Source organism: Ammospiza nelsoni, chromosome 15 (genome assembly GCF_027579445.1).
Source record: "Ammospiza nelsoni isolate bAmmNel1 chromosome 15, bAmmNel1.pri, whole genome shotgun sequence".
In the NCBI taxonomy this organism is placed as follows: domain Eukaryota; kingdom Metazoa; phylum Chordata; class Aves; order Passeriformes; family Passerellidae; genus Ammospiza; species Ammospiza nelsoni.
In genome coordinates this window covers 9,021,261-9,048,209 of record NC_080647.1, presented here as the reverse complement: position 1 = coordinate 9,048,209, position 26,949 = coordinate 9,021,261, and the positions used below count along the sequence as shown (strand labels likewise).

Genomic DNA, 26,949 nt, shown 5'->3' with positions numbered 1-26,949 from the left:
AATTTGATAGCATGAGACACAGTGAGTTTGGTTTCCTTTCAAGACCCCACAAATTCAAATGCTTTAAAAGAGCTAAAGCAATTGGCAGAGAAATGCTTGTGGGTTTAACTTATTTCTGTGTCAAAAGCAGAGCCACTCCCCCAGCAGCATCCTCCTTGGCAGAAGGCAGTTTCTGCTGGTCAGAAGATGCCCTTGCAGATAATTTGTGCAGGCAGAATGAATATACTGCCCTGGTTCTATCAGTGCCATCTGGATAATGACAACTGAGCAGAATTAGTTCCTAAACTGCCTCTGGTTCAGATATTTAATAGTTCTTAATAAATCCTTTTTGCCAGATAGTTGTAATGCTTGGTGAAGAGTCTTATTGTACTGAACTCTTTGGCCTGGGGAAGTTCATCAAGTGCTCAGAATTCCAGGATGTTGTTACATGCTGCTTGGAAATTCAGTGCCTAACTGGCAGCACAAACTGCATCTCTTAACACCAGTGTTTCAAGAATGCCACCATAGAGTTAATTTTACTGTAGTCACTTTATTTTAAATAGAAAAAAATCACTTCTTAGAGACTGATATAGATCAGGAAATGACAGCAGATGAAGTTCCTTGGCTATGGATGTAGGACAAACATACCATAATGCCCCTGCTCAGGCAGTAATTTTAGTAAGTGTGCTTTCCCAGTGGTGCTGTACCCCGAGGTGTCCTGTCCTGCTGTGTTTGTAGCTCCCAGCAAGCAGAGTGCAGCTGGTCTGTCCCTTCCAGGGAGGCTCAGGCTGCTCAGGGCAGTGCACCCTGTGCTTCACCAGCCTTTGGGGTGACACACTGGTGCCTTCACTCACCCCAACACTGACCCCTTAACTGTGAGGGGACTGAGCAGTTCCCTGCATTTTGCTGCAGCGTTACAGCTGGGACTTCTCTGGAATGGGGAAGAGCAGGTCTGAGAGCTTTGGGCACTTCTGTGCCCGGTCAGGGGGTGCTGCCAACCTGTGAGGTGTGACAGGAGAGCTCCTCTCACTCATCCCTGCCCAAGAGACTGGGTGAGGATCCCTGGGGCAGAGCAGAGTACTGGAGTGAGGAGGAGAGAGGGAGAAATGCATTCATCTTCCCTCTTCAGAAAGGAACAGCTGGAAGGGTTCAAGGGCAAACGATTTTCTGTGGCCCTTGCTCAACACCTTGAGTGTGATCACCAAGCTGTGTAAAATGCTGCACTCAATATGCTTCTGGGGCTGGAGATCCTAGAAAACATTTTGAGAGCTGCCATTTTCACTTTTCCACTGTTATTTCAGGAATAATCCAGAATTTTTGCTGTTTATTATTTTAACAAGAATAGTGCTAGTAAACTACCTCCTTTTTAGCTTTTGCCTGAGAAATGCATATAAAACTATTCTAAAAAAATAAAATTTAAAGCCAGGAAAGATGCATTCCACAGGGATCACTCATAAAAGGCCTTATGAAAATAACATTTGGATACCAGAGGTTTTTTTCAATCAAAAGTGAAATCTTTTGCAAGTTCTCTCCCCAGGGGAAAACTTCTAATATTTTCTAATAATGATTTACATCAGAAGATGAAAAATGTGGATCCACGCTCCATTGTATCTCATTGATTTCCTAACTATGAACAAAAATAAATTACCAATAATCTCCATGTGCCTGTTTTTCCTAGCAGAAAAAATGCTGGCTTGATGCTTTAAAAAGGAAAAAGCCTCTGATTGACTTATCCTAAGTGCCTGGAGTTGGCAGGGGCTACTTCCCAATGCTGAGTGTGAAGATGATCCGGCCCAGGAAGCGGTCGCTGTTCAGGTCGTTGATGATTCCTTTCCCATGCAGACTGCACTGGATGGGGACCAAGTGATTCCTCTGCACATCTGTGAAGTGCATAGCCACCAGTGGGGAGGTGTAGTTGACCTGGAAAGAAAGGAGATTTAAGTGTCATTTTTGAGGGAGCAGAAAAGCAAGCAGGGTTTTTATGTTCAGTGAAATAATTTGTAAATGGTTCATGGTTCCAGCATGCTGAGCCTTTCTGTGCCTGTGCCTTGGCAAGATGAATCACTGCACATTGCCTCTGGGGTCATTGCCCAGGACAGCACCACACTATGGGACTCAAAATGCTTTCTGCTGTCCTAAAAACCACACACACTCACTCACACACAGGGTTACACACACAGTTACACACTCACACACTGTTGCACACAGTTTGTCAGAGACAGAAATAGAGCTCTGCAATCCCAGAGCCCATGGCCTCTGTCCTGCCCACATCTACCCAAAATAGCCTGACAGCACATCTGGAGCCTGTGCAGCAGCTCCTGCCCTCCCATTCCCAAGGAAGCAGAAAGAGATGCCAGCCCCTCACTCACGTGGGTGAATTTGCCATAGTAGGGATAATACATGAGGTCAAATGTGCCGTTCCCAGGGTAGAAATCCACTGACCTGAGGTGACTCTCATTGCCTTTCTGTGATCAGAAAAAAAACAGAGGCACACACGGACATAGGACATGGGACACAAAATACAGGTCCCCTCAGAGCTCATCTCAGAGCAAATGTCCCTTGGCAGCCCCTGGCTGAGCTCAGCTGTGCTGTGTTTGCTGTGAACACAGTCACTGCCCTGCTTCCAGCCAGGGGAGAGTGGAGCTGTGGAGCCATGGGTAGGGTTGCAGTTTGCTGCCTGCTGATTCCCTGCTGCACCTTTGCTCTCCAAGGATGCGATCCAGGAGCTGTCTGAGCAGTGGGAACCCTTCCCTCACCCCATTGCTGTTGTCTTGCAGGGTGCCCCCAGGACTGAGGGTGCTGCAGAGCAGCTGGAGATGGAAATGAGGAGTTCCTACATCTTCCCACTGAGCTCCAGGCTCCAGCTGGGAGCTGGCACCCAGCCCACAGGCTGCCCCATGGTGGTGCCCATGAGGCTGCAGGAGCAGGTTGGGAAGCAGGAGAGTGGTGCCTCTGCCACTCTCAGCAGATTGGCCTCCAGTTGTGCCCAGACACAGGGGCAGGTCTGGGTCCTGTGGGTGTTTGGGGCTAATATGAGGACAAGTTGTGCTGAGCTGAGGTCCCTCAGGAGGAGGAGAGGTTTGTCCTTGTCCCCAGCACCCTGCAGGGCACAGAGGAGAGCAGTACCTGCACTTTGCACTCCACACTCACGGGGACCCCGGCGCCAGGGCGGTAGCCAATGATCTGCAACAGCAAAAAACATCCATGCTGGTGTGAAATGCAGTGCCAAGCCCGTGCTGCCTCCCTTCTCCAGAGCTTGAACCTTTCTGGGTGCCAGCCACATTGCTCAGGACAGGACTGTGTGTCCCTGCAGCCACCCCACACCGTGCAACCTGCCCATGGCTGAGGGCCAGATTGCTGCCTGACAGCAGGGGCAGAGCAGAGGACACAGAGAGGGTCCAGACCCTCTGAAGTAACACAGCCTCTCCCCCACACAGTTCACATCCCCCTATGCTTATTTTCCCAGCAGTGAGCACTGAACCACCATGCTATTACACTTCAATTAAAATCTAAGAAAACTCCCATTATAAAGCATCTGGGGTCTGGGGTGTTTCCCTAAATCTCAGTTCCTCATGAAGAAGGGCCTGGCAGAAGGCCCTCCAGGCACTAAGGCCTCAGCAAATCAAATGGAACAAGTTTTATAGTGGGTTTTTTTTTATATTTTCTAGCAGATTTGGCCTGCAGGTTTGGGGTTTCTAGTTCCCTTTTCCCCTGGGCCTGAGAAGTGAAGGAGTTTCAGCCCCTGTGTGGTGTTCATCACACTGGGATGGCCCAAAGGAAGGAATGAAAAGAAGCAGCTTTCTCTGTACCCTGTTCATCTTCAGCAGGATGCAGGGCTGGCCTCTGGAGTAGCCAAAGGTTGGGTCCTGGATGCCAGAGCAGTTCTGCAGCAGCGAGCGCTTGAACTGGCACGCCTTCTTCTCCTCACTGTCACTCCCCCCTTGGATGAAGTACTGGCCTGGGACACACTCAATGTTCTTCTCCTCCTGAACTTTGTCATCGTAAGCTGGAGGAGACCAACAGTGTTGTATTTGTGGGGTTCCCAGACAAAGGAAGGAATGATGAATCTGGCTCCATGTTCTTAGAAGGCTAATTTATTATTTTATGATACTATATTAAATAAAAGAATACTATACTAAACTGTACTAAAGAATAGACAAAGGATACTTACAGAAGGCTAAAGGATAATCAGGAAAAAGTCATGACTCTCTCTTCAGAGTCTGACACAGCTTGGCCATGATTGGCCATTAAGTAAAAACAATTCACATGAAACCAATGAAACAGCCACCTGCTGGTAAGCAATGTCCAAACACATTCCAAAGCAGCAAAACACAGGAGAAGCAAATCAGATAATAATTGTTTTCATTTTTTCTCTGAGGCTTCTCACCTTCCCAGGAGCACAGCCTGGGCAAAGAAATTTTCATAAAATATGGCAGTGACACAACAGACTTGTTAAAACCCCCTGAGGCCTGCACACACTCAAACTCTCAGAGAACATCCTCATGTCAAGGGTGTTAGGAAGTCACACCTGGAAAGGCAAAGCTCCCATAACCTTGTGAGCCTCCCTTTCCACATGTGGCCCATGAGGTGCCCAGGAGGAAACCCCTGCACTGCATGCATGTATCCAAGGACAAAAACCCCCTCCCCATGGCTCCCAGGGTGAGAGAGAGCTCACCTGCTAGGAAGTGGTGCATGCTGTCTACGTAGGGCTGCCACGTGCTGGGCTGGGACACGTTGAAGGCAATGGTGAAGCCATTCAAGTATGGTCTGATCATCACTCCTGAAGGAGACAGACCCTGGTAAGGCAGATGTAGGTGCAGCATTCATGGGCTTGGGCTCTGTGCTGCAGGGCTGTTCATGGGACCGGGCTTGGGCTGGGCACAGGGATGAGAGGCAGCACCAGCTCACAGATCAACTCTGTCCTCAACCTGCTGATCCCTCACCTTCATTTCACCCCCAGAGAACACCATACACATCAAAATATCCCAGGAAACCTGGGAGATATGGAGAGCCTCAGTAGTGTTGTGGGTTAGTGACTGGGGTTGCACAGAGTGGCTGCAGGTCCCCTGTGTCCCCAGCTGTGTGGGCAGTTCCAGACAAGAGCAGGGCAAGGGGCCCTTCTGTTCCCCACCAACACAAAAACATGGGGAAAATGCTGTGTCTGACACAGGGAGAGGATTTTCTGAACATTCTCTTGCCAGAACTCCCCCAAATAATAATGCATAAAAGCAACTCTTGATTTGCATTTTATTTTGAAGGCATGAGGTATAAAGAGCCAGCAGCTGAAATGCATCAGCATCACCTATGAAATACCTAAACTTGGCTTTTGCCTTGAAAATAATGATAACTAATAAGCAGTGCAATGAGCATAACAATTAGTATCATCAGGGTGATTACTTCTCATGGGGCTTTTTAAGATGTCTCCTCCTATGCAGAGAGCCTGCAGCTCTGCCAGTGCCCTGAGGTGAGAACACCCTGTGCTAGGGAGGGCTGGGAGACTGAAGGAGGGCACAGCTCCAGCAGGGCTTTGCCTGAGGTGCTGGCCATGCCATTTTGGTGGGACACTGGTGGCAGAGGTGCCTCTGCTCTGGCTGGTACATACCTGGTGGGGACACACGGTCCCGGTACCTGGGCGTGTAGGGGCTCAGCGTGAGCAGCATCACATACAGGCAGAAGGCAAACATTCCCGCCAGGCACGTGTAGAAGATGAAGTAAAACAGTAAGATCAAGCCTGCAAAACAGACAGGCACATTGCTGTTAAGGCAAGCAGAGCACATCCCCTGGGATGTGTCCCACAGGGATGCACAGACGTGCTCAGCACGGCGTCCTCGGCAGCCCTGAGTCCGTGCTGGAGGTGGGAGCTGCACACACACTCTGCTGTCTGTGCCTGCAGGAATTCCAGCTGCTCCAGAGCTGGGGTAGCTGCTCTTTGGGTCTGTGTCCCTTTTGCTGCGTGGCCCTTCCCAGAGCTGTGTCAGGAGCAGGTCTGTGTGCCCACCTGCCTCAGCTCTCTCCAACAGATGGATCCAACATTCCCTCCTGCCCTTCCCACCCCCTCCTGGCATGGCAACATGCAAAGGTACCCCGTGGCTTCAGCCAAACTCCTGCTGGGGCTGTGGGCTGATGCTCCTGCCCTGATTCCTGTCCCCTGGTGCTGGGGCTGAGCGGGCAGCCTGGCTCAGGGCTGCAGCACCACTGACTGTTTCATGGCCCAGACATTCAGGGAATGGGTTTGTTTTTCCTCTGGACCAGGCTGTTGGCTGAGGATGTCTCAAGAGGCCACAGCCTATGAATAAAACCCAGCGGCTCAGAAAGCAAAGCGAAGCCCTAACCCAAATATTTCCCAGGAGAAACGTTCCGGCAGCTTGGAGGGAGCCCTGGGAACACAGATGTGCTCTCCTGCAGTGCCTCTGCCAGGGCCACCGTGCTGGGAACTGCTGGGGCTGTGTCCTGCTGGGGCTGAGCTGGGCCAGATGGGCCAGCACTGTGCTGGTGGCACAGAGGGGACCATGCCCAGCCCTGCCAGAGCAATGCTGGATGGTGCCTTTGCCCCAGCCTGGCAGCAGAGCTGGTGCTTGTTGGGCATCTTCCCACTGCTGCTCCCATTTCTGTGTTTCCTGCAGTGCAGCAGGGAGTGTTTCATCTGCAGAGAGGGGGTGCAGCCCTTCCCAGGGGCTGGGGCCTGCAGTGATGACCTTGTGGCCATTATCTCCCTGCAGTTGGTGAGTGCAAGTCCCCTGAGGCCCCCACTCCAGGGGACACCTTTAGAGCCAGCACAAGGGGGCAAATTCCCTCCTCCCCACCCATGAGCTGAGAGTGGGAAAGTTCAGCTCCACTCACCTCCAAATGCTCTCACTTTAAAATAAGTGTTGATTTTGGTAGTAGCTTCTCCTGCCCCCATGTAGAGACAAGTGAGCACACGTGTGCGCACCAAGGGCACGTGAGGGGTCACATAGCACAGCACAGTGACCCCAGGGGACAGGAGGATGCTGCACCCACCCCAGTGCTGCCAGCACTGCCAGGGTCACATCCACACCACACTGAGCAAATCCTCTCACAAGGAGCTTCTCAGGACCTGGAGGAGCCTCCAGAAAACCAAACCTACATCACCAAGGACTCACCCTACTGCTCCCACACTTTGGTCTGTGCCTTCCCACCCAGCAAAGAAGCAGAAACGCTGGTCTGCCTCTGTGGCCAGCAAAGGGCACAGGAGTGCAAACATGAATGTCAAGGTCTGTCCCAGACTCATGCTGGCAGGTTTTCAGACTCCTCTGGTGCTGCTGGGCAGCTTCCTTTGTTCTCCCAGCTGCCGCCACAGGGTTTGCATAAGACCCAGAGCTCTTGGCAGGGGCATGGGAGGGCTGTGGGGCCTGTGGTGCATTGCCAGTGCCAGCCAAGGGCTGCAAACACCCAGCAGCAGCCCCTGGTAGTTCAGCCTTACACTGATGGATGTGCAGGTGCCTCTGGATCAGGCTGGGATTTTGACTCTGCCAAGGGGGCTGGGTGCTGGCAGAACAGTGTTGCAAAGATGGGTGACACCATGTGGGATTGTGGCACCTCGATTTTGGGCCAAGCCTGCAGCAGCACTCACCCCAGAGGCTGCTCTTAACTACCCTGGGCACCTCCAGACTCAGCAATAATTTTTGCAGGGCACAAGGGTGTGGATAAAGCAGACAGGGCACTCAGAACCACCAGAGCTGGCACATCCCAGTGTACTGGCTCTGCCAGCACTGTGGGCCCTGCTGTAGGGTGAGAGTGCTGACCAGCCCTTCCCTTCCCCTCCTTTCCAGAGCCAGGCTGGCTCAGGCAGGGAGGGCTGCTCTGCCCCAGGGTGTGCACCCTGCACACAACACCTGCCACAGCCCAGGCACCTTCCCCACCAACTTGATGGCACCAGAGCCACTGTCCCAGGGGTTACACAGGCAGGGTAGGAGTGCTGGTGGCAGCAGGGTGCACAGCTGCAGCACACTGACCTGCAGCTCCCCTGCTTGCTCAGGCTCTACACTTCTGTCTGGGACACAGTCTGGGCAGCCTGAAATCTTTGCTTTCACCCTCCCTCAACATTAACCTCCTTCTGCAGGGTTTCCTGCTTGTTCTTCTCACTGGTTATTATTGCACTAGTTAGAAACATTAACACTAAAGAAATGGGCAGGGGTGGTCAGTCCAGGCTATCAAGGACAACCACAGGCAGGTGAATCTCTTGTGAAGCAGAAAAGGCAACAACCCCCAGAAGTGGGGCTTGAGCAAGGACCTACCCCAGCTCTTGGCTGTTCTCCCCAAGCATGTTCTCTCCTCCGGGTTCCACAAGAATATCTTCATCTCCCCAGCCAGGTCTGCCCAGGTTTTGCTCCCCATGTCTGCCTTGGGCTCGTGCTTCTCTCTGTCAGGATCCTGGACCTTCTCCTCATGCTTATTTTCCTGGAAGAGTTGCAGAACACAACCCCCACAGGCAAGCTGAACTTCTCATTGGCCAAAAATAAATGCAAAAGCACTTAATATCTGGAAAAGTTTCAAATTTCCATTTTCCCATCATCACTCTTGAGTTAAAGAGAGGCAGTTTTGGCTGTTCCAACTTAAGATCACTCAGAACCCAGCATCCATTTTTCCATTACATGTACGTCACTGCTGTCACACTGGGCACTGTCTCCTTGTGCTGGCACTTACAGAAACTCATCTTTTTCCACCTGCATGAACATGACCAGAGAAAACCTGTGGTCTGGGAAGGCTGGGACTGTTCCCACACTTCTGCAAAATCTCTGAGTTCAAGTGCACATTCTCTGTGCTGCCACAGACGATAGCAGGCAGCAGTATTAAAGAGATCAACCAGCTTGTTTTCCTTGGCGTGTGAGCAAGAATTCAGCCTTTGAAGAAATCCCTGTGTTGTTACTCTTTTAATTACACCGAGTTCCAGGGAAAAGCATCTCCCCAGGTTGCAAGACTTTGTATTTTGCCTAAGGGGTGAAAACTTGTTTGTCCAGAACTCGGGAACACAAATCCTGTGCCTGGGCCAGAGCCACTTGAGACACGGAAGCCGGGAAGCCGTCCCTAATTCCCCTGGATCCGGGCAGGTCTCCAAAGGCAGGCGGGTGGGAGAAGGTGCTGACCTTGCTCTCAGCCCGGGCCGGGCCGGGAGAGGGCGATGCTGTCCCCGGGGTGGCCTCGGCACCTCCGGCATTTCAGTGCGTTCCGCGGCCAGCGGGGCTGAGCCCTCGGGCCGGTCCCGGCCGCTCCGGGGCTGCTGACCGGGCACGGAGCCGCTCGGGCACGGCCGGAGCCGCCGCTCCGCGGGACCGCCCCGGGTCGGCGCTCCGGGACCGGCACCGGGCACCTTCCGGAGCCGGGACCCACAGGTGTGCGATATTTGCAAACCGCGGGCTGCCCCGGGGAGAGCCGGGATGTGGCCGGCAGCTTGGCGAGAGCCTTGCTTGGAAACGCCTTTGAATTGGGTACGAGAAATTGGACTCTGCTCAGGCACACAAATAGTGGAGCACAGTGAGAGTGGGGGACAATACTGACCCCAAAGGCTGAGCGTGTCCCCTGGGGAGCCTGGGCAGAGCAGGGGGTTGTAAACGCTCCCCATGCCGCTGGCTGCCCTGATGGGCTGAGTGAAGCTCTGTGGGGCTCTCTGGGAGCGCTGCTGGCAGAAAATGCCCCCGGTGCTGGCAGGGCCGGGGCAGCGCCTGGCACAGACCCACAGCCGGGCTGGAGCCCGACCCGAGCAGCTCTGCCCGGCTGAGGGGCAGAGAACGCAGGGAACACAGGGAACAGGGCTGACAGCAGCTCCTGCCCACCTGAGGGGCAGGGAACGCAGGGAACACAGGGAACAGGGCCCAGAGCAGCTCTGCCCGGTGTGAGGGGCAGGGAACACGGGGTACAGGGCTGAGAGCAGTGGGGTTTGGAGCCGGGGAGCAGCAGCCCCAGCATGGTCATAGAGGGACTGGGACAGGAGCTGTGGGGGCTGTATCTACTAGGATATGCACAAGGGGAAGAGTGACCAGCAAAGAGGGGTAGAGAAGGTGTTCTTCTTCCCACTCTCCCCATTAGATAAAAGAGCTACCGGGAGATGTTTTGGAAACATTTCCTCAGACTGCCAGGGCAGGGGACACTGCCCAGATGAAGCCCACACTGGTGCTTAGTGCTGCATTGGGGAAAGGCCTTTGAGTCTCGTGCCAGCTTCTCCTGGAGGCAGCAAGAGCCCACACTCAGGAGCTGCTGCCAGTGCTCAGGGCTGTGGGGGGATTTGGGGACAGATTCCCCTGTCATGGGGCCTCAGCCCAGGAACTGAAGGAGGCTTCTGTAAGGAGAGAAGTTCCCAGCTCTCCTGGCTCTGTGCTGTGTGACCCTTCACCAAGTGCAGGGTCCTGTCCTGCTGACTGGGAAAGGCCACGAGGGCTCCATGGCAGCCCAGGCAGGCTGAGGAGGCCCCAGGCTCACCCCATGGGTCTCTGTGGGGCAGCTGGGCCCGTACCAGGTACTGGTACTGGATGATTCCAGTATTGGATGATCCCAACACCAGGTTCCTGGCAGATGTCTCTCATCTCAGGAGCTTGGTCAGGTCTGGAATGGAGGACAGGTGGTTTCTCTTTGCAGCCCAGGACAGAGATGGTCTTGTAACAATTCATTGCACCTGAACAAGGGGCAGAAGGAGTGGCAGGAGCTGGGACAGGAGTGCAGTGGGGCAGGGAGAAGGCAGAGCCACAGCAGGGACACTGGGCAGCCCTGAGTCACTGCCTGCTGTGGGAAGCAAATCTGGGGCTCATCTCTGGCAAAATCATTCTGTGCTGGCTGTTGTGGGTGGCCTGGGGGAGGCCAGGAGCTTTCCACCATTCTCAGTTCAGACCAGGTCAGCTCTCAGTGTTGGATTCCTCCTGCTGAAATCCAGGTATGCAGAGGGTCACCCTGCCCAGGTGTTCCTTCTATTCCCCCTCACCACCCAGCACCACTGGCCAGACCTGGCACAGCTCTTTACCCCCCTCCCATACAAAGTGCTTTGCCTAAGAGACAAAGCAGCATTTCCTAAAGCAAAGTAGTTATAAATCTATCAGCCACAAAGCAGGTCCTTGCAGCAGCTCCCACCTCACCTGGTGAAATGAGGCCCCAAAATACTCACCACCTTCTGGCTGGGGCTCCTGAGCTGGCCCTCCACATCACTGGTGCTGGCATTGCTGGCCATTCTTGGGTGGGAAACACAAAAAATATAAGTGTTAGCACAGCAGCACTGTGGGTGTGGGTGCTGTGTTGTGCTGGCTCTGAGAGGCTCACAGAGAGAACCCCCTTCCCAGCACTGCTCCCCAGCCCTACAGAACCCCTAAAGCAGCAGCTGTGCCGAGGCTGTGGGGAGCAACGCTGCTTTCCCTCCCTACCCTGCAGAACCTTGCTGTCCAGGAGTGGATCAAAAAATAACTTGTTTTCCTAAGGGGGGTAAGCTCCAGGCAGCAGGATCCTATCTTGAGTGCTCTGGCATCTGGTGCCCTTTGCAGCACCCTCACCGCATCCTGCCTCACATTTGAGCTCCCATCTCTGCCAGCCAGCGCCCTACATGGGGAAGCCAAGCTGTTCCCCCAGGAGACCGAGGAGCTGTGAATAAACATTAACAAATCGCTGGGGCTTCCGATGGGAGAAGCGTCAATGTGTGCCTGTCAGTCACAGCGGGGCCGGGGTTAAATTGAGAAATCTCTCTCGCGGTGGAAGGAGTATGAGAGGGGCAGGCGGGTCTATATTTATCCCCGAGAGCAGGCAGGAGTTCACAGCCCCCGGTTTGAGAGCTGCCCACAGCCTGTCAGACACAATCCAGAGGCACACCTTGCCGTGCCACGCTCGGGCCGGGGCTGGGGAGGCTCAGGTTTTCCTCCATCAGGGAATCACGGGCAGGAGATGATGCACTGGGGGTCGGGGTAGGTGCTGCGCTCCTGCTGCTGGAGCAGCTCCGGCGTGCGGGGCCGCCCGTCCCTGGCCGTGTCCACGCAGCTCTCGAGGAACGCTGGGGCTCGTTTTACACCTCTGTCCCAGCCTCAGCTCGGCACCATCCGCCTGCTGAACCTCCTGGCCCCTTTCCAATGGGAGCGGTGACCCTTCCTTTAGCCAGAGAGCCAGGCCCTGTTCCAGGGAGGGGAAAGGCTGCCTTGCCCCGGGCTGGGACCGTGCCCGAAGGCTCGGGGACCTGGGGACATGTGTGCCAGCCCCCGCAGGGCTGCTCGGTGGCAAGGCACCGTTCCTTCCTGTCCTCTCCCGAGCGTGGCCGAAAGCCGCTCACCGGCTGTGCTGATAAATTGGCGCAGCGGGACGCAGAGAGCTCTGGCAGCTGCCCCGGGCTGGCCGGGGCTGCCGCTCGGTGCCGGGGCCGGTGCCCGCAGCCAGCCCGCCGGCAGGAGGGCACGCCGCCAGCTGTGCCCACAGCTGTGCCCACAGCTGGATCTGCTGGCCAGGCTGGCGCCCTGGGGCAAGGGTTGTCTTCCCGAAGCTCGGCAGGTGGAATGGGATGCAGGCTCTCAAATCGCTGTCAGTGCTCACTTTCCCTTCTCTCCTGGGAGAAGCTGGTCATTATCCAGTGAAAGTGTGGGGGGTTTAAAGCAGAGATAGTATTCGTTTCTTTTAAGTTGATGAAATATGCTTGAAAGAATTACGTGATCTGTACTTAGCACCTCTCAGCCCAGGGCATTAGAGTGATTTACAAGCAATTAAGGAGCCTGCTGGGAAGATGCTTTTATCCCCATTTTGCGGATGGGATGTGGAAAACAGAGGCTGAGGGCCTATTCTTGCTCCTTGGCCATGGACACGGAGATTGCAGATGATTGCTGCCCCCATGGAATAGGGCACAGACAGCAACAGGCATTGCCCCCGGAGCGGAGATCCCGGAGTGCCGGGAAATGCAGCGCTGGGCCGGGGCGGTGTCGGGGCGGCTGCCCGGGACTGTCACTTGCACCCCAGGGAGGAGGGAGATGGGGAGAACGGGGCAACAGAGAGGTGCCAGGGAGATTTTGGCGAAGGACAGAACGTGCTGGAGCAGCTGGACTGGAGGAGAGTGGGAGCTGTTGGAGGCAAAGGGATGGAGAGAGGTGGGGAGCGGCTCTGGCCGAGCTGCCGGTGCGTGTGCCGGATCTCCCAGAGGCGGGACGGGACCTCTGCCCTCCCGGAGCCGGGGCGGGAGCTCCGTCCGTCCCTCCCCGAGCCCCCTGGGGCTGCGCTGGTCCCGGCGCCGGCCCCGGCTCCCGCAGCCGCTCCGGCCAGAGCCGCCCCTCGCTGCTCGCTCGCTCCCGGGGAGCCGGGGCGGCCGCGGGCGGAGCGCAGCGAGGCGCAGGCGCGGCGGGGCCGGTGCCGGTGCCGGTGCCGGGGCTGTGCCGCCGCCGTGGCCCGCGGGCTGCGGCGGGAGCGGCGGCAGCATGCGGCAGTCCCTGACTCAGCAGCGCCCGGCCGGCGTGGCCCTGCCCGACTCCGTGGGTGAGTGCGGTACCGGGGGGATCCCGGGGGACGCGGGGTTGGCCGCGGGGCCGTGCGGGGCTCCGGGGACGATCCGGGGCTGCGGCGACCGGGCCGGCCCCCGTTCCCCCGCCCGCCCCGCCGTTCCCGCCGGCCGAGCGCGGCTCCGGCCGTGTCCCCGCAGCCCCGGGCGCTGCGGCGGGACCCGGACCCGCGGCAGGGCGTCCCGCACGGAGCATCCTCCGGAGCGCGGCCGCTGCCCCCGCAGCCCCAGCGGGGTCGGGGACCCCCCGGCCCTCGCCGCGATTTCCCCTCGCTCCCTCCCAGCGGCCCCGAGCCCGCAGCCCCCGCCCGGGCCAGCCGGGCCGCAGCCGGAGCCGGGGGTCACAGCGAGCCGAGGGACGCGTTTGTGGCAGAAAATGGGACGAAAGGAGAGGGGCTGGGAAGGGGGAGGCTCGGTGCCATCTGCCCCCGGTTCTCCTGGGGTAAGAGTTGGAGCTGATTTCTTCCTTGAGCTGCTACTCTGTGTCCATTCTTCGCTTCTGGCTTTTCCCCTAAAGAACAAGATGGAGAAGTCGGTCGTGTTTCTGTGCCATCTTGTCCATTTTCTTCTAATAATCGTGGGAAAAAAATAAAAAAGTGAATCAAGGGCAGTTCAAAGATATGCATTATTGCAAACTTTTAAAGTAATCTGGAAAAACCTGCTACAGCCTTGTCTTTAGAGTGGCTTGTAGGGCAAATATAACAAGAGGATGTTTCTGATGCTTAAAAGAAAAACGATCATTCTAAAACCAGTGCCCGTTTGGAGTGCCATGTTAGCTAAAGCAATAGCCAGGCTATGGATGGCATAAATTTCTTTACAGCTCCCTGAGTTCAGCACAGTGTTTTGGATCACCTTGTCTACTTATGTTGTGGTAAGCACTGCAAGTTTTGGGGTATCTGTTTGGGATAAATCCCAGAGAAAAGGCTATTGCTGTCTCTTAAAAGCAGAGATGGCAAAGCTGCCGTAGCTCAGCTTCTGTGCATAAACTGTACCAAGCTCAGGAGCACACAGGAAAATGATCTGGTGGGGGATACTTTCAGCAGAAATTAATATTGAGGGAGAGGATTTTGTCAGAGCAGCCCTACAGCAGCTATTAGAGAGATACTGGGTATGAGTCTGTATGCTGGAGCAGCTGCAGGCATCCTTACAGAAGTACAAAACCACTTTCTCTCTACACGCATAGCAAGGTGTTTTCTGAGAAGGAAAAAATGTAACTAATATCCCAATTTAGTGCTGAAATGGAGGTAGTCACACTTTCATATCTCTTCAATATCAGTTTAGAAGATTATGGCTGATTTTGTCTGAACTTGAAATAAAAGGTTTTAAATATTTTTTTTTTTAATCTTATGAGGAATATTGAAAAGCGTTGAGAAAATTTCCAGTTGAAACCTTATGTTTATGTTCTCTATTGAATGTTGGTGTGTGGCAGTCCTAAGCTGGGAAACAGCATAGAAATTGAGTGAAAAACATGATGGTACTGAAACAAATACAGCATCTGTACATGGTGTTTCAAGATGCTCCTTTTAGAGTGGTTTTCGTGGTAACTTTTTGCAGCAGTTGTGGTGGCAGTGCAGGAGCTCTGGCTGGGGTGTGTGAGTGCCCACAGCACCCCCAGCCATGCCCTGCAGACATCTGCACCCCCCAGAGCTGGGTGAGGAACACTGGCTGGGCTCATTTACCCTCCGCTCGATTGCCACCCAAACCACAGCAGTAATCACAAGTTTGGTGATTCTGTGGAAGCAAGATGGATTCGTCCTTTCTCACCTTTCAGAACTCATCTGTGTAAGAAACAGCAAATTTTCTCCAGTTTTGGTCCCACTGTTATGGATTTTTAAGATGTTTATGGGACACTTGCATTTAAATGGTTACATTGAAACTGAAGTGTGGCATAATGATGGTATTTGTGAGGCAGTACATAGAGAATGGTTTCATATCTTAATGATTTTTGAGTGATTTAGAAGCCTAGATTTTCTATTATTAACTTATTTGGCAGATGTAGGAGAGTAACCCCAAATGTGACCTGCAGCAAACAGTCACATACCTTTATCTCCAGCCTGTAAAGCATGGCTTGAAAGACTAAGGATCATTGATAAAATACCCAGCCTAAATCTTGGGGTTCTCGAGCAGTTATTTAATATTTTTTGTTTGAAATTAGCAACTATCTAGCTATTTAATTTAGCTATTAGCAACTGTCTTGCTTTTTTTTTGTTTGTTTGAAATTTGCAACTATATAGCCAGTTGTCAGGCTCCTTGCTCTTAGGACCAGTGATGTCCCGGTGGTGCAGTCAGACCTGTGCTCTGGAATATGAGCAGAAGGGTTGTGGGTAGAGAGCTTTCCTTCCAGAGACAGCAGGTCAGTCAGAAAGGATGGTGCTTTATTTTGTTTTATAGACCTCTCTTGCCTTTCATGTTGGAATAGATGACCTCCAGTGGTCTTTTCCAACCTTACCCTTCTGTGTTTTTGTGCTCTCCATCTGTTGGGTTTTTAAGCCCCAGGTTTGGCCTGTGGTTTTGTCTGTGATTTCAAGCTCATCAGTGGGTGAAATGACCCAGCCCTGTGCCCATGGCAGCCCAGAGCATGGAGAGGGAGCCCTGCTGCCATCAGCACAGCCCCTGGAGCTGGAGCTGGAGATGGTGTGGAGGAGCAGGGGAGCTGCTGGGCTTTTCCCTGGAGAGGGAGCTCGTTTGTAGCAGCCTGTGTGGGTTGGCATGGCTGCATCATCGCTGGGTGAAAGGATCTGCTGGGCACAAATACACAGATCCTACAGAAGGGCCTGGGGGCACCTGGGTGTGCATCTGTGAGACAAAGCTGCCCAGCAGGGCCTGCTGTGCTCCTCTTTCTGGAGAGCTTGGACAAGGAGGTTGTGCTTGGCTGGACCAAGCTTTCCCCCAGGGCCTTTCTGCAGGTGTTTCACCTTCACCTCACTGTGCCCAGGCTGCCAGGGAGATTCCCAGGGTGGTTTCTTTAGGGAATGCACTCTGCAGTGGTGAAAGCTGCTCCTTGTCCCTGAAACACGTTCCTGCCCTTCTCTGAAACCCCCACAGAAGTGCTGGGAGCTGGGAATACCCTTCCCAGGGTATTCAGGGATTCAGGATGGCCCAGCAGCCCACAGAGATTCAGGCAGGGACCCCTACAATCCATTATCCCCCCAGCCATTTTGCAGGTGCTGGGTTGTATCTACGTAATATATGGAATATGATCAAAAGGATTGTTCTACAAAGTGTCACAAAGATGGCAAAGCACATGCAGACCAAACACACCCTGAAGATGTTGCTGAGTGTAGTGTCACAGCCAGCTTTCCTCTTGGCTGGTGGAATCACTCTTTTATGTTTATGCTCATTTGGGAGATCTATAAATATAGAAAAAAAAAAACCAAACCCTCATCATCAGGCAGCTGTACATGAGTTTTACTAATCCACAAATTCATTATTCAAGCATCTAAAAATACCTGGTCCTTGCTGAAAGTAGAGGAGAAGTGGCTGTTAGTGGTGATGTCTTATTTGCATGGAAAACTGTGGATGCCTTATGATTACAGTCAAAATTCCCCTCTCAGAACAAGCAGCATGCAGTGGGGTTATTTAGCCTGATGCAAGTAGACAGATCAGAAAGTATATAAATGTCTAATGTGAATATTTCTCATTAGCTCAATTGCTCCAGGCTAGAGGGGCTGGGAGACTCCAGTGTATCTAAATGAGCTTTGCAGAGCTGCAGCTCTTAAGGCTCTCTCCATCTACGTCAGAGCAATGTTAGTGAAGGTGAAAAGTGACAGGCAAACCCAAAAATATTCTCAAGCCAGTAGAAGGGAAATTCACCGTGGCATGGTTGGCAGTGGGAGGAGAAATTTGTGGTCCTGTGACTCTCCCCAGATGGAATCAGCAAATTCTGTTGTGTGTGTGTGTGTTTTTAGGGTCGTTCAATAGAAGAAAAAGAAATTCCCTCTACGTAACTGTGACTCTCCTCATTGTGTCAGTGTTAATTCTAACGGTGGGCCTAGCTGCTACAACAAGAACCCAAAATGTGACTGTTGGAGGTTATTACCCAGGGGTTATTGTAAGTATAGAACTCCTAGGTAGGTCTAGAAAACTTATTGCCTACAAAGTCCCTTGTAATGCTGAAAATGTTGTCAAGGGTGATTTTGTCCTGAATATTTTGCTCAACTACTTCATTACCATCTGATTTATTTGTTTCGTTATTATTTTGCACCTGCTGCACATTCCCATGCAAAAATCCCATCCAAGTGGCAGCTTCCTCTGAGCTTAGGTAATAACTTGATTTTGAGCTAGTGGGGAGACAGATAAATATATTTTATGTCCGCTGAAGCAAATTTAGAACTTCTTTGTTTATGTAGATCACACTAAGCCCAGGCAGAAGTAAGGCAAAGAAGGACCTTACTGCCAAAAGCAGTTGAGAGAGCAGGTTTTGAAATACTGGTAACATGAACTTGTGGTCATAAAGTTTCCTTGCAGAAGTGTTTAGCAAATTGGAGTCCCTGGATGAGGAGCTGTGGCAGCTTGCCAGGGGAGCATGTACATCAAAGCCATGAGCACATCCATTTCTTCTTTTTTTGTTACCAGCAGCTGAAAATGGGAAAGAAACATCTTTTAGCTTCACATGGCTTAATTTAGAGAAGACCACAGGTGTCCAGCCTTCCTGCCATTAGATGTATGCTGTCTTACAGAAGCACGAGGGGCAGGTATGTCACAACCCTCCTGGCAGGAGCAGAGGTCTAATAAAAGCAGGACAGCAGTTCCTGCTCTGTTCCTGTGCATGTCTGAGACATGCTGAAAAAGAAGCACTGAACTACAATCAAATTAGGTGTCTCAGCAGATTAAATGCAGCCAGTAGCCCCAGCCAGAAGCTCTTGGTGTAACAGCTGTAGGATGCTGCACATTTGATTTGGAACCTTGAATTTGGAGGCATGAAACCATTCCAGAAAACCAGGTGGGGACTTGTTCTTGTCTTATTGCTGTTTGGCATTGCTGGTCTCAGGGAGGTTTATACTTTCAGTGCCCACGTTCTTCTAAAGCCCCTTTACAGCCATTGCAGTGTGGATCATGCTTACAGATCATGTTGGGCCTCTTTGGTTTAGGTTTTCTGGCTTGTCCCAGTATCTCCTGCATTTAGGCCTGATCTCTTTTGAAGAGAAGTGGAATGGAAGGAAGGTGTTGGGAAAGATGACAGACTGGCTCCAGACTCTCCCCACCTACTCTGCACTGTGCCAGCCTGAGCTGAGCCTCGTGCTCCAGAGCAGGTCCTGCAGATGATGCAAATGGGCAGAGTCTGCTGCTCACGTCCCCCTGACATCTCTGAGCTATTTATGGCCCGGGAACGTCAGCATCCCTTTCGCTTTTCCGAGGCTTTGTCTGCTCAAGGAATTAATGAAGTCCTGGGCTTGGGAAGGGCGATGAGTTTCTTTATTCAGAGGCACCCTGGCAATTTGTGTTTGTCACCAAATTCCCCACCTGGGTTCATTAATCTGCTCTGTGGAAATGTGTGATGACCTCACCTGTCTCGCTGCACAGGGAAACATTGCAGTGTGCTGCTGGGTGCTTCAGAAGGTGCTTAAAATAGCTGATGTTTCATAACAAGCTGGGATTTCTCCCTTTACTGGGGAAAAAGGGCTGGCTGCAGTGAATGAGCGTTCCATGAGCTGTCCTCAAGCAGATAGAGCCAGAAGTTTCTTTGTGTGCTGGGTGACTTCTCTGTGTGGAGCAGTTCCATGGCTGGAATCATCTTATGGAGCACAGAATCATAAAGTCACAGGATACTCTGAGCTAGAAGACATCCATCAGAATAATCAAGCCCAACTCCAGGACAGCCCCAGGAATCACACCATGTGCTTGAGGCATTGTCCAAATTCTTCTTGAGCTCAGACATCACATGTCTCATTGCTGCCATGCCTAAACCACCCTTCCTTCTTTCCTCCTTCAGCTTGTGTTTCTTGGGCAAGCACCTCTTGTGAGAGGAGGAAGATGCAAAGATGTTTGCTTCAATGCAGGGGATTATCTTCCCAGGCCTCTGCTTCCAAAGAAGGACAGAACCAGGCACTGGAGACCTCCCACACATCAGTAGGGTTTTTTTTGGTTGGGTTTTTTGAGGGTTTGAAGTTGTTTGGTTTTTTTCCTCTAGCAGCTCAGTTCCTCATTGATAGAACTGGAGAAGCTGAAGCAGAGGGTTCAGTGACATCCTGTATCCAGGGTGCCTTCACCCTCCTCCATGACCACCCAGACCTTCCCAGCTGCATCCGGGAATCCCTGAGCTGTGTCTGTGTGGGAAATGTCCTCACCTGTGCCTGGATGACTGAGCTGGACAGGGGAGCCCAGAGCACAGCAGTGATGTTCAGCAGATGCCCAGGTGCAGAAAACAAGGAGCCCTGTGGAAGTGAGGCTGTGAGATCTGTTGTTGTCTTCAAGTTCCAGCAGCTGCCAGAATCTGTGTGAATTACTGACCTTTCTTGGGCTTGCCCTGGCAAACCTCCTCTGTGATGGTTCCTTGCCAAGGATGTTGGCTTGGGGCTTTACTCTGGAAAAGCACATTCACTTTGTGTCTTGTCCTCCTTTCAGACAGATATATCAGGGGATCACATCCACCAGCAAATAAATGATGTATCTGAGGAGCATTACTGAGATCTCTTTGTCCCATCCGTGAAAGAATGAGTAGTTCTTCCATTAGTGCAATGAGAATTCCTGTTAATGAGAATCCACTAATTTATCTGGTCTTCACCTGCTGGATGTACAGACTTGCTCTAATTTCTTCTTTTTGAATTATCTTAAATTATCTAAAGCATTTCACTTTTTATTTTGAGGCTGCTCTGAAACACCACGTGGATATTTCTCTTAAAGCTCAAAGGGCACAAAACATTTTTCTTGAGCATTTGCCTTGGGTGTGTGTTACCACACAAGTTCCTTCTGCTAAATATCACGGGATTGAAAATTACACCTGGATCTCCCAATTTATTTTTTTTTTTGCTTGGACTTGAACTATAAATCTGTTACTTGAGGAAGGTGGGTGTGTTGTTTGCCTGAGCTAAATGATAATCCCAGAAGCACTGGCAGGTCAGCGTGGGGCAGTTCAGCAGTGCCCTGGGTCTCTGCCCTGCCTGTTTGTCACTCCAGGGGTAAGCAGACCCTGGCTTCACTGTGCCAGGTGTGGGGACAGGGCTCTGCAGGGGCTCAGAGTGCCAGCCAGGCAGTGGGGGAGCAGCAGCCTCATCAGCTGCTCCACTTTAATCCCTGCTGCTCAGCCAGCTGCCCTCCCTGCCTGCAGCACTGCTCCAAAGGCTGCTGGGCTCAAGCAGGGCAAGGGGAGACTGAAGCCCAAGTTTACATCACATCTGTGTCTGCTGATCTCTGCACATGCCTCTGCCTGTTAGCACTGGATTCATCAAACCTTTGTCTTCTGTTCCTGCATCTCAAAGTACTGATTCCAGGTTAGTTGACTCATTTTTGAATCACTACAGCTTGTCTCATGCCTTGTTTTTCTTCCTGGGGAGTTGGCCAATTACTGGGCATTCTCACAGGGATCTTCACTGGCCCTTGCTCTGTTGTCTGGATTTGCCTCTCTTTAGCATGACAGATCCAGCTGTAGGACTTTTGCTGTGTTTTTCATTTTGCCAGCCCATGGAAGTGGAGTTGAATGTGCTCTACACCAACCAAAGCCCTTTCTCAGTGTGACAAATTCTATTTTTACATCTTCCCTCTTAGTCCATGGTTCCTGCTTGAAGTGCCTGTTTCTGTCCTGGCTGAGGTGTGCTCTGTCCTAGAAACTTCTTAGTGTAGATTAAGGCTATGGAGAAGGGAGGTGGGAAATTGCCCTCCTGGCTGACTTCAGTGAGCTGAAATGAGTGTTGTGAGTTACAGAACAGATGATGCTTTAGCTGCAGTGCCTTATTCTTTTGGGCCAGTGTGAGCTCTTCTGGTAGAACAGCCTGGCTGATGCATCCTCACCCCTGGAAATGAGGGAGGAGTAAGAGAAGACAGGAAACTGCTATATCTTCCAAAATATAAATTTCCTTTATTTCATGCTTCACATTGTGGAGCTCTCAGAGTTGAGAGTTGAGGTGGTTGCTCACAAGCTCAGTGAGGTCACAGAAACCTGGTCCTGCAGGTTTTAGTGCACCAGTCCTGCTAGGTTTGCATCTGGAGGCTCCTGGGTGTTTGTAGGGTTGCTTCAAGACCCCAGTGCACATCCTCATCCACCAGCCTTTGCTCAGCACTGGGGGCATGGAATTCAGAACTCATCCTTTTGGTTTTACACACGCTTTTAGTGTCATATGTGGCTACACCTGATAGTTCCTGCTAGTGAGAGACTCCACTGATTTCTTGCTGAAGGAAAAGAGCTCACACATCAGCAGAATGTTCTTTTGCTTCTTCTGGATTTAATTGTGTTCTGTCTGTTTGAAAAATATGTTGGGTATCATCCTGAACTAAATGCTAACAATACATTGTTTTGCAGCTTGGTTTTGGGTCGTTCCTTGGAATAATCGGATCAAACTTGATAGAGAACAAAAGACAAATGGTAAGTTCTTTATAAAAACTTTCCTTTAAAAATGACAATAACTCAAATACCGCATGTAAAGAGTATTATTTTAGGTTTTCCTACCTCTTCCAGGGTAGTGTTGCATACCTCCTGAGAGCTGGGGCTGGTTCCTGGCAGCCCAGGAGCAGCTCCCTGGGCACTCTGGCTCCTGCCTCACTCAGGAGAGCAATGCCCCAGGCCCTGGCAGTGAGATCCCTCCAGCCTTGCTGCCCTGGGGCTGCAGAGGGCCCAGGGGCTGGGTTGTCCCTGCAGCCTGTCCTGCTGCCTGCTGGGGCAGGGCTGGAGGGGCTCAGGGCTCAGGTTAGCCCTGTGTGCTGCTGAACGAGGCCAAGGCAGGTTCTGCAAGGGCAGATGGGAGAAATTCCTGTCCAAACCCAGAGTCTGCCTCGGTGCTGCTTTGCCTTGCACACAGCAGGCTCCCTGCATGGAGGAGAGGGTGAGGCAGACTCTCCCTGCAGGAGATGACATTTGCCTGTCCCACCGTCAGACAGGGTGCAGGGCAGGTGGGTTTCCCAGTGGATATTTGTGTTGTTTTCACCCTGGCTCTGCAAGAGCAACGCATTCCTTTTCTTTCTGCCCTAGCAGGGTTTCAGCCTCTTGCTCATCATGTATTAGCAGCATGTCAGTGTCTGTTTGAGCAATGACCGTATTGTGATATTGTGCCAGTCCTGGGCTCTTCACAGGAGTGCCCACGAGTGACAGTGTGGCTCTGGCTTGTTTGATTATTCTGAAGAGCCCTGGGTGGCCTGAGCTTATTCTTTTCATCTCTCTGTCATTTTGTGTCCTAAAAAACATTCATGACCCAGCTTTGCAGGGATTGCATCACTGCTGCCTGGGCTGGCAGCAAGCTGTCTCCACTCTGATGGCAGAGAGGACACGCAGGAGCTGTCACTTATTGTCCCTGTGCTTTAGTCACATGTCCCCCTTACCCAGGAGCACTTCACAGTGGCAGCTTTGTCCATTGCATGTTTCCATGATACCACTGGCCGTGGAGGATTTATTTTTTTACAACCTCTCTACACTTCCCCTGTGTCCTGCTTTGCTAAAAGGCAGCCTTGGCCTGGCTTGTTGTGCAGCTGAAGGCAGAAAAGCCGCAAGCAGCTTGTGCAGCTGTGTTCTGGTGCAAGTGCAGCTTGTGCAGCTGTGTTCTGGTGCAAGTGCAGCTTGTGCAGCTGTGTTCTGGTGCAGTTCCTGTCTGAGAGGTGACAGAACACCTGTCTGACCCTGGTGGGTGTGAGCAGTGGAGGGAGCCAGTGAGGCTGATGGGGAGAACTCACCTGCAGGAGCATTCCCACTCCCCCAGGCTGCTGTCAGGAACAGACCTCTCTGGGTTTCCCACCCAGGTGCACTGACTTCCATGCCATGCCCCAGAAGGGAAGGGAGATCTTTTGTGCCCAGGCAGCTCTGGCACACACCCACTGCCCCCTCAGCACTTCCAAGTGAGGAGCCAGCAGTTTACACACCTTTATGGCAGCCAGCTGTGCCATGGAAGAGTAGGAACCAGCACCTTCACAGCCCATCTGGGGCTGTACCATCACCTAAAGGGCACCTCAGCCCAGGACACTCCTGCCCTGTCCAAACCAAGTTTGTCTTTTGCTGTCTGGATGCTGCTGGGTGTTGCTGACTTCCTCTGGAGTTACACGAGTGAGGATCAGTCAATAATAACTCACAGCTTAGAGAGGGACTTCTGCTTGCTACAGTAACAGCATTATCAACCCCAAATCAAAAATAATAATCTTGTTGGCAACTTGAAAACTGGGATTTTTAAAATTAATTTTGTCAAGAAAATTAATCCACAAACACTAGAGATTTATGTCCAAAAGGAGACAGAGGAGTCCTGTAACTTTATTGAATAAAGGGAGAGGCCATGGGTCATTTCCCCTGGGGTCTCTCAAAATTTTTAGGGGACAAAGCCTCTTTTTTATCCTCATTTCCCAGCCTCATTTCCCTCTCTCTTTCCCCATTGGCTGAGGTGCATGAGAGGTGTTAGATTTCCCAAAACACCTAACACCCCCTTCTAATGTATACCCCCCCTGTTTTTCTTCTTCCTTGTGTCTCTGTTCTTTCTCTCTAAATCCAGAGATTTAGCACAGTCTCCAGTAACAGTCTGTGTCAATTAGTGGAATTCCTATGGAATTTATGGTTCCCCCCATTGCTTCTTTCTCCTCTCCATATCTGGCCTTATCTACCATCAGGCCCACAGTTTGTTTGTAAAGACATTCTTCTTAAAGATATTTCTTATTATTCATTCCTTTCCATTTGTATGTTTCTATTTGCTGTTTGATTTTTTTCCTTTACCATAAATTCACAGTGTTTGGTTTTCAGGCTTTTCTTTCTTCTTTCTACATCTGAGAGGGAGAAAACTGTATGTAAATAAAGTGAGCATCATATACTTACCTCTTGGTAGGGCTGTTATGAAAGTATCGTTAACTTTGTATTTATTTTAAACTACCATATTAGCAGCTCCTGTCCTGAGCAGAGATGACTGACAAATTCCCTAATTGTATATATTTAGTGTTTGGCTCACTTCCCATCTCTAAGGCTCAAGGCTCATGCTATTTAGGGCAAATATCCTCTTTCATGTGTGTATGAAACAAAGGACAGTAAACCTTGTGTTTTCCACTAAAAGTGGACTTTCTGTGCCTGTGTGGTTTCCCTGGTTTGGTAGTGAGACAGTGACCCTGTAATGGATGGTGTGAGTTGGGATCCAGGCACGCCAAGGGTGGGGCTGAGTGGGGCAGAAATGCAGGAGTTCACAGCTGACAGAAACAGGGTCACTGTGGGATCTGGCCCTGGAATACTTGTCACCTGCTGCCATCTGCAAGTACTCTGTGGCACAGCATCCAATATTGCTGTGGCACAGCATCCAATATTGCACTGGTGTGGTCACGGCACCTTCACGTGGTGCCTGGGATCCTTCCACAGCCTGCTCTCTCTGCTGCTGCAGTCCAGTGAATGCTGTGCCTTGAATGCTTGCCTCATCTAGAAAACCATTTTATTTTCTCTCATTTTTAAGTAAACCATTTCCACTGCCTCAAGTGAACCCTCTGGCATCTCCAGTCATTGTTTGAGCTGATCTGGTCTGTACATGAGGTTACTGGAACAAGATCTGTTCTCACCTAGGGAGATGTAGATAACAGTGTGATTAACCTAAAAATCCTGAGGTGTTTTAAAAACACACATATGATCCTTCTGGATTGTATTTGTCTGGGGGTTGTTTTGTCCTTCAGAGAGCTGTAGTCTTGGGCAGTGGCAGGAGCCAAGGTTTTCAAGCAAACTTAGTACCTGGACCTTTAAAACAAACATCCCCAAGTCAGGAGACCTGAGGTATCTGTCAGTGCTGGCCAGACTAACTCTTAGCTTTGTATTTGGGCTGTAGATATTTTTACTATTGCTTGCAGTCCCCCATGATCAGAGTCACCTTTGTACTCATGGAGAAATAGTTCTTACAGCTGCCAGCAGCTGACACTTGAAGGTTTCAGTCACCAGAGTTGGAAAGCCACCAGGGAGCATCCTGTTCTTTACACTGAAATACTGTCAATATATTGAAATAGTGTGTTTCAATACATGTGAATTGATATTGAAAGCTGTCCCCAAGCTGCATTTGGTGACCCTGGCTGTCTGAGTGCTGTGCTTGCCCTCCCCCTGCAGCCCTGCTGATACCCCCAGTGTGCTTTGGCAGAGGATTGGGATCAGTGCTGGGAGCAGCTGGGCTGAGTCCAGGTGTGGCAGGGGCTGTGTCAGCACTGCTGCAGGCTCCCCCAGCTGAGCAGGGCTCTTGGCAGAGGTGGTGTTTGAAGTGTCATGGTGGGAATAGACACTGCTTCTCGTACCTGGACTGGAGATTACTTCTGCTTTACCCTCTGAATGCTTTCACCCTAATTTTAATGGGCAGGATGGGGCCACTGGAAAAGGGTCATGCCTGTGTGACTGCCCTTGTCAAGCTGCAGATGGAGGGAAGGGTCTCTCCAGGAGCTGGATGGACTGTGCTTGGCACAGCCTGGCACCAGGAGCCCAGCCAGGCAGGGAGTGTGTGCAGCACCCATGGCATGGGCTGGGCACTGCCCTCTGCTCTCATGGCTCTGTGCCTGTGCCTGCATCCAGGGGCTGCTCCCTGAGGGCACAGTCCCAGCAGAGAGGCTCACACTCTGCAGTCTCTGCATCCTCACAGCTCAGAAGTGCTCACAGGAGCAGCTCCCCACGGCCCTGCAGGGTGAGGAGAGGAGAAATCCTCTGTCTCTCATGGGGAGAGTTAAGGACAGCAGCAGCCAGAAGAGGAGGTGTATCCTCAGCTCAAGTTTAGCCTACTAGAGTGATGAAGAACCTGCATTACTCTATCAAGTCCCCAGAGAGCCAGTCTGGCACAATGCTCCTACTGCTGCCAGGGCAGAAGCACACACCCAGTGCCTTCAGCCAGGGCAGGCTGTGCAGCCGGGCCAGCATCTGGGTCACTGCTTGCTGCAGGGCTCATCACTGTGCATCACATGGCCCTGTGGAAGGGCACTGATCTCTCGGCTGTGGGAGGCAGGTGACACTTTGCTTTGTTTTCCTTTCTCAGCTGGTTGCATCGATCGTGTTCATCAGCTTTGGTGTGATCGCCGCGTTCTGCTGTGCCATTGTGGACGGCGTCTTTGCTGCCAGACACATCGTAAGTGCTGCCAGGGAAACACAGCCCTGCAGTGCTTGTACTCTGAGAAAACAACTGATGGGTCTGCAAGCCTGGATCAGCCCACATCCAACCCTGTAAATGTGTATCATGTGCTGAGTGCTGCTTTAAATCACAAGCTTTAGAAAAAATGTATCATTTAAAAAAAAATTTAAATGAGTAGAAAGCACTAAGATCTTAAAGCTTTTCTTTGGGTTTTTTTCTTTTTTTGCTTTATGTGTTTATTGAGTATGAGAACACTTAAGATGTAATGTGAATTACAGCTCTTGCCAAGGGACAAGATATGAGCAGTAGCATCTATTTTGT

The 26,949-nt window shown here is 51.7% G+C and overlaps 2 protein-coding genes across 3 annotated transcripts in view; one reads left to right on the top strand and one right to left on the bottom strand.

Annotated features, from left to right (window-relative positions):
• Positions 1-509: 509 nt before the first annotated feature.
• Positions 510-11,380, bottom strand: ATP1B4 (ATPase Na+/K+ transporting family member beta 4). 2 transcript variants are annotated; one of them, XM_059482817.1, is made up of 9 exons: positions 11,343-11,380; positions 11,090-11,153; positions 8,235-8,397; positions 5,582-5,710; positions 4,655-4,759; positions 3,789-3,985; positions 3,106-3,162; positions 2,349-2,444; positions 510-1,899 (listed from the first exon to the last, which is right to left on the bottom strand). In XM_059482817.1, exons 2-9 carry the CDS (start codon positions 11,150-11,152, stop codon positions 1,738-1,740), a joined length of 972 nt encoding a protein of 323 aa, XP_059338800.1. In that variant the 5' UTR covers position 11,153; positions 11,343-11,380; the 3' UTR covers positions 510-1,737. The 2 variants fall into 2 exon arrangements, with proteins under 2 accessions (XP_059338800.1, XP_059338799.1); XM_059482816.1 differs by lacking the exon at positions 11,343-11,380 and having other exon boundaries at positions 11,090-11,230.
• A 1,939-nt stretch (positions 11,381-13,319) lies between these two features.
• Positions 13,320-26,949, top strand: part of TMEM255A (transmembrane protein 255A) — a 24,977-nt gene continuing 11,347 nt past the window's right edge. The window contains exons 1-4 of the mRNA XM_059483176.1: positions 13,320-13,416; positions 17,347-17,489; positions 21,894-21,956; positions 26,536-26,625. Of these exons, the coding sequence (XP_059339159.1) occupies positions 13,359-13,416; positions 17,347-17,489; positions 21,894-21,956; positions 26,536-26,625 (354 nt within the window). The 5' untranslated portion in view covers positions 13,320-13,358. The remainder of the gene's footprint in view (positions 13,417-17,346; positions 17,490-21,893; positions 21,957-26,535; positions 26,626-26,949) is intronic.

Excerpts from the sequence above, each read along its gene's own strand:
- ATP1B4 (XM_059482817.1), bottom strand. The coding sequence starts at position 11,152 with ATGGCCAGCAATGCCAGCACCAGTGATGTGGAGGGCCAGCTCAGGAGC. Across the intron at positions 5,711-8,234 it reads GAGAACAGCCAAGAGCTGGG|GCTTGATCTTACTGTTTTAC; the intron begins GTAGGTCCTTGC and ends TCTGTTTTGCAG. Across the intron at positions 2,445-3,105 it reads GTGTGGAGTGCAAAGTGCAG|AAAGGCAATGAGAGTCACCT; the intron begins GTACTGCTCTCC and ends TTCTGATCACAG.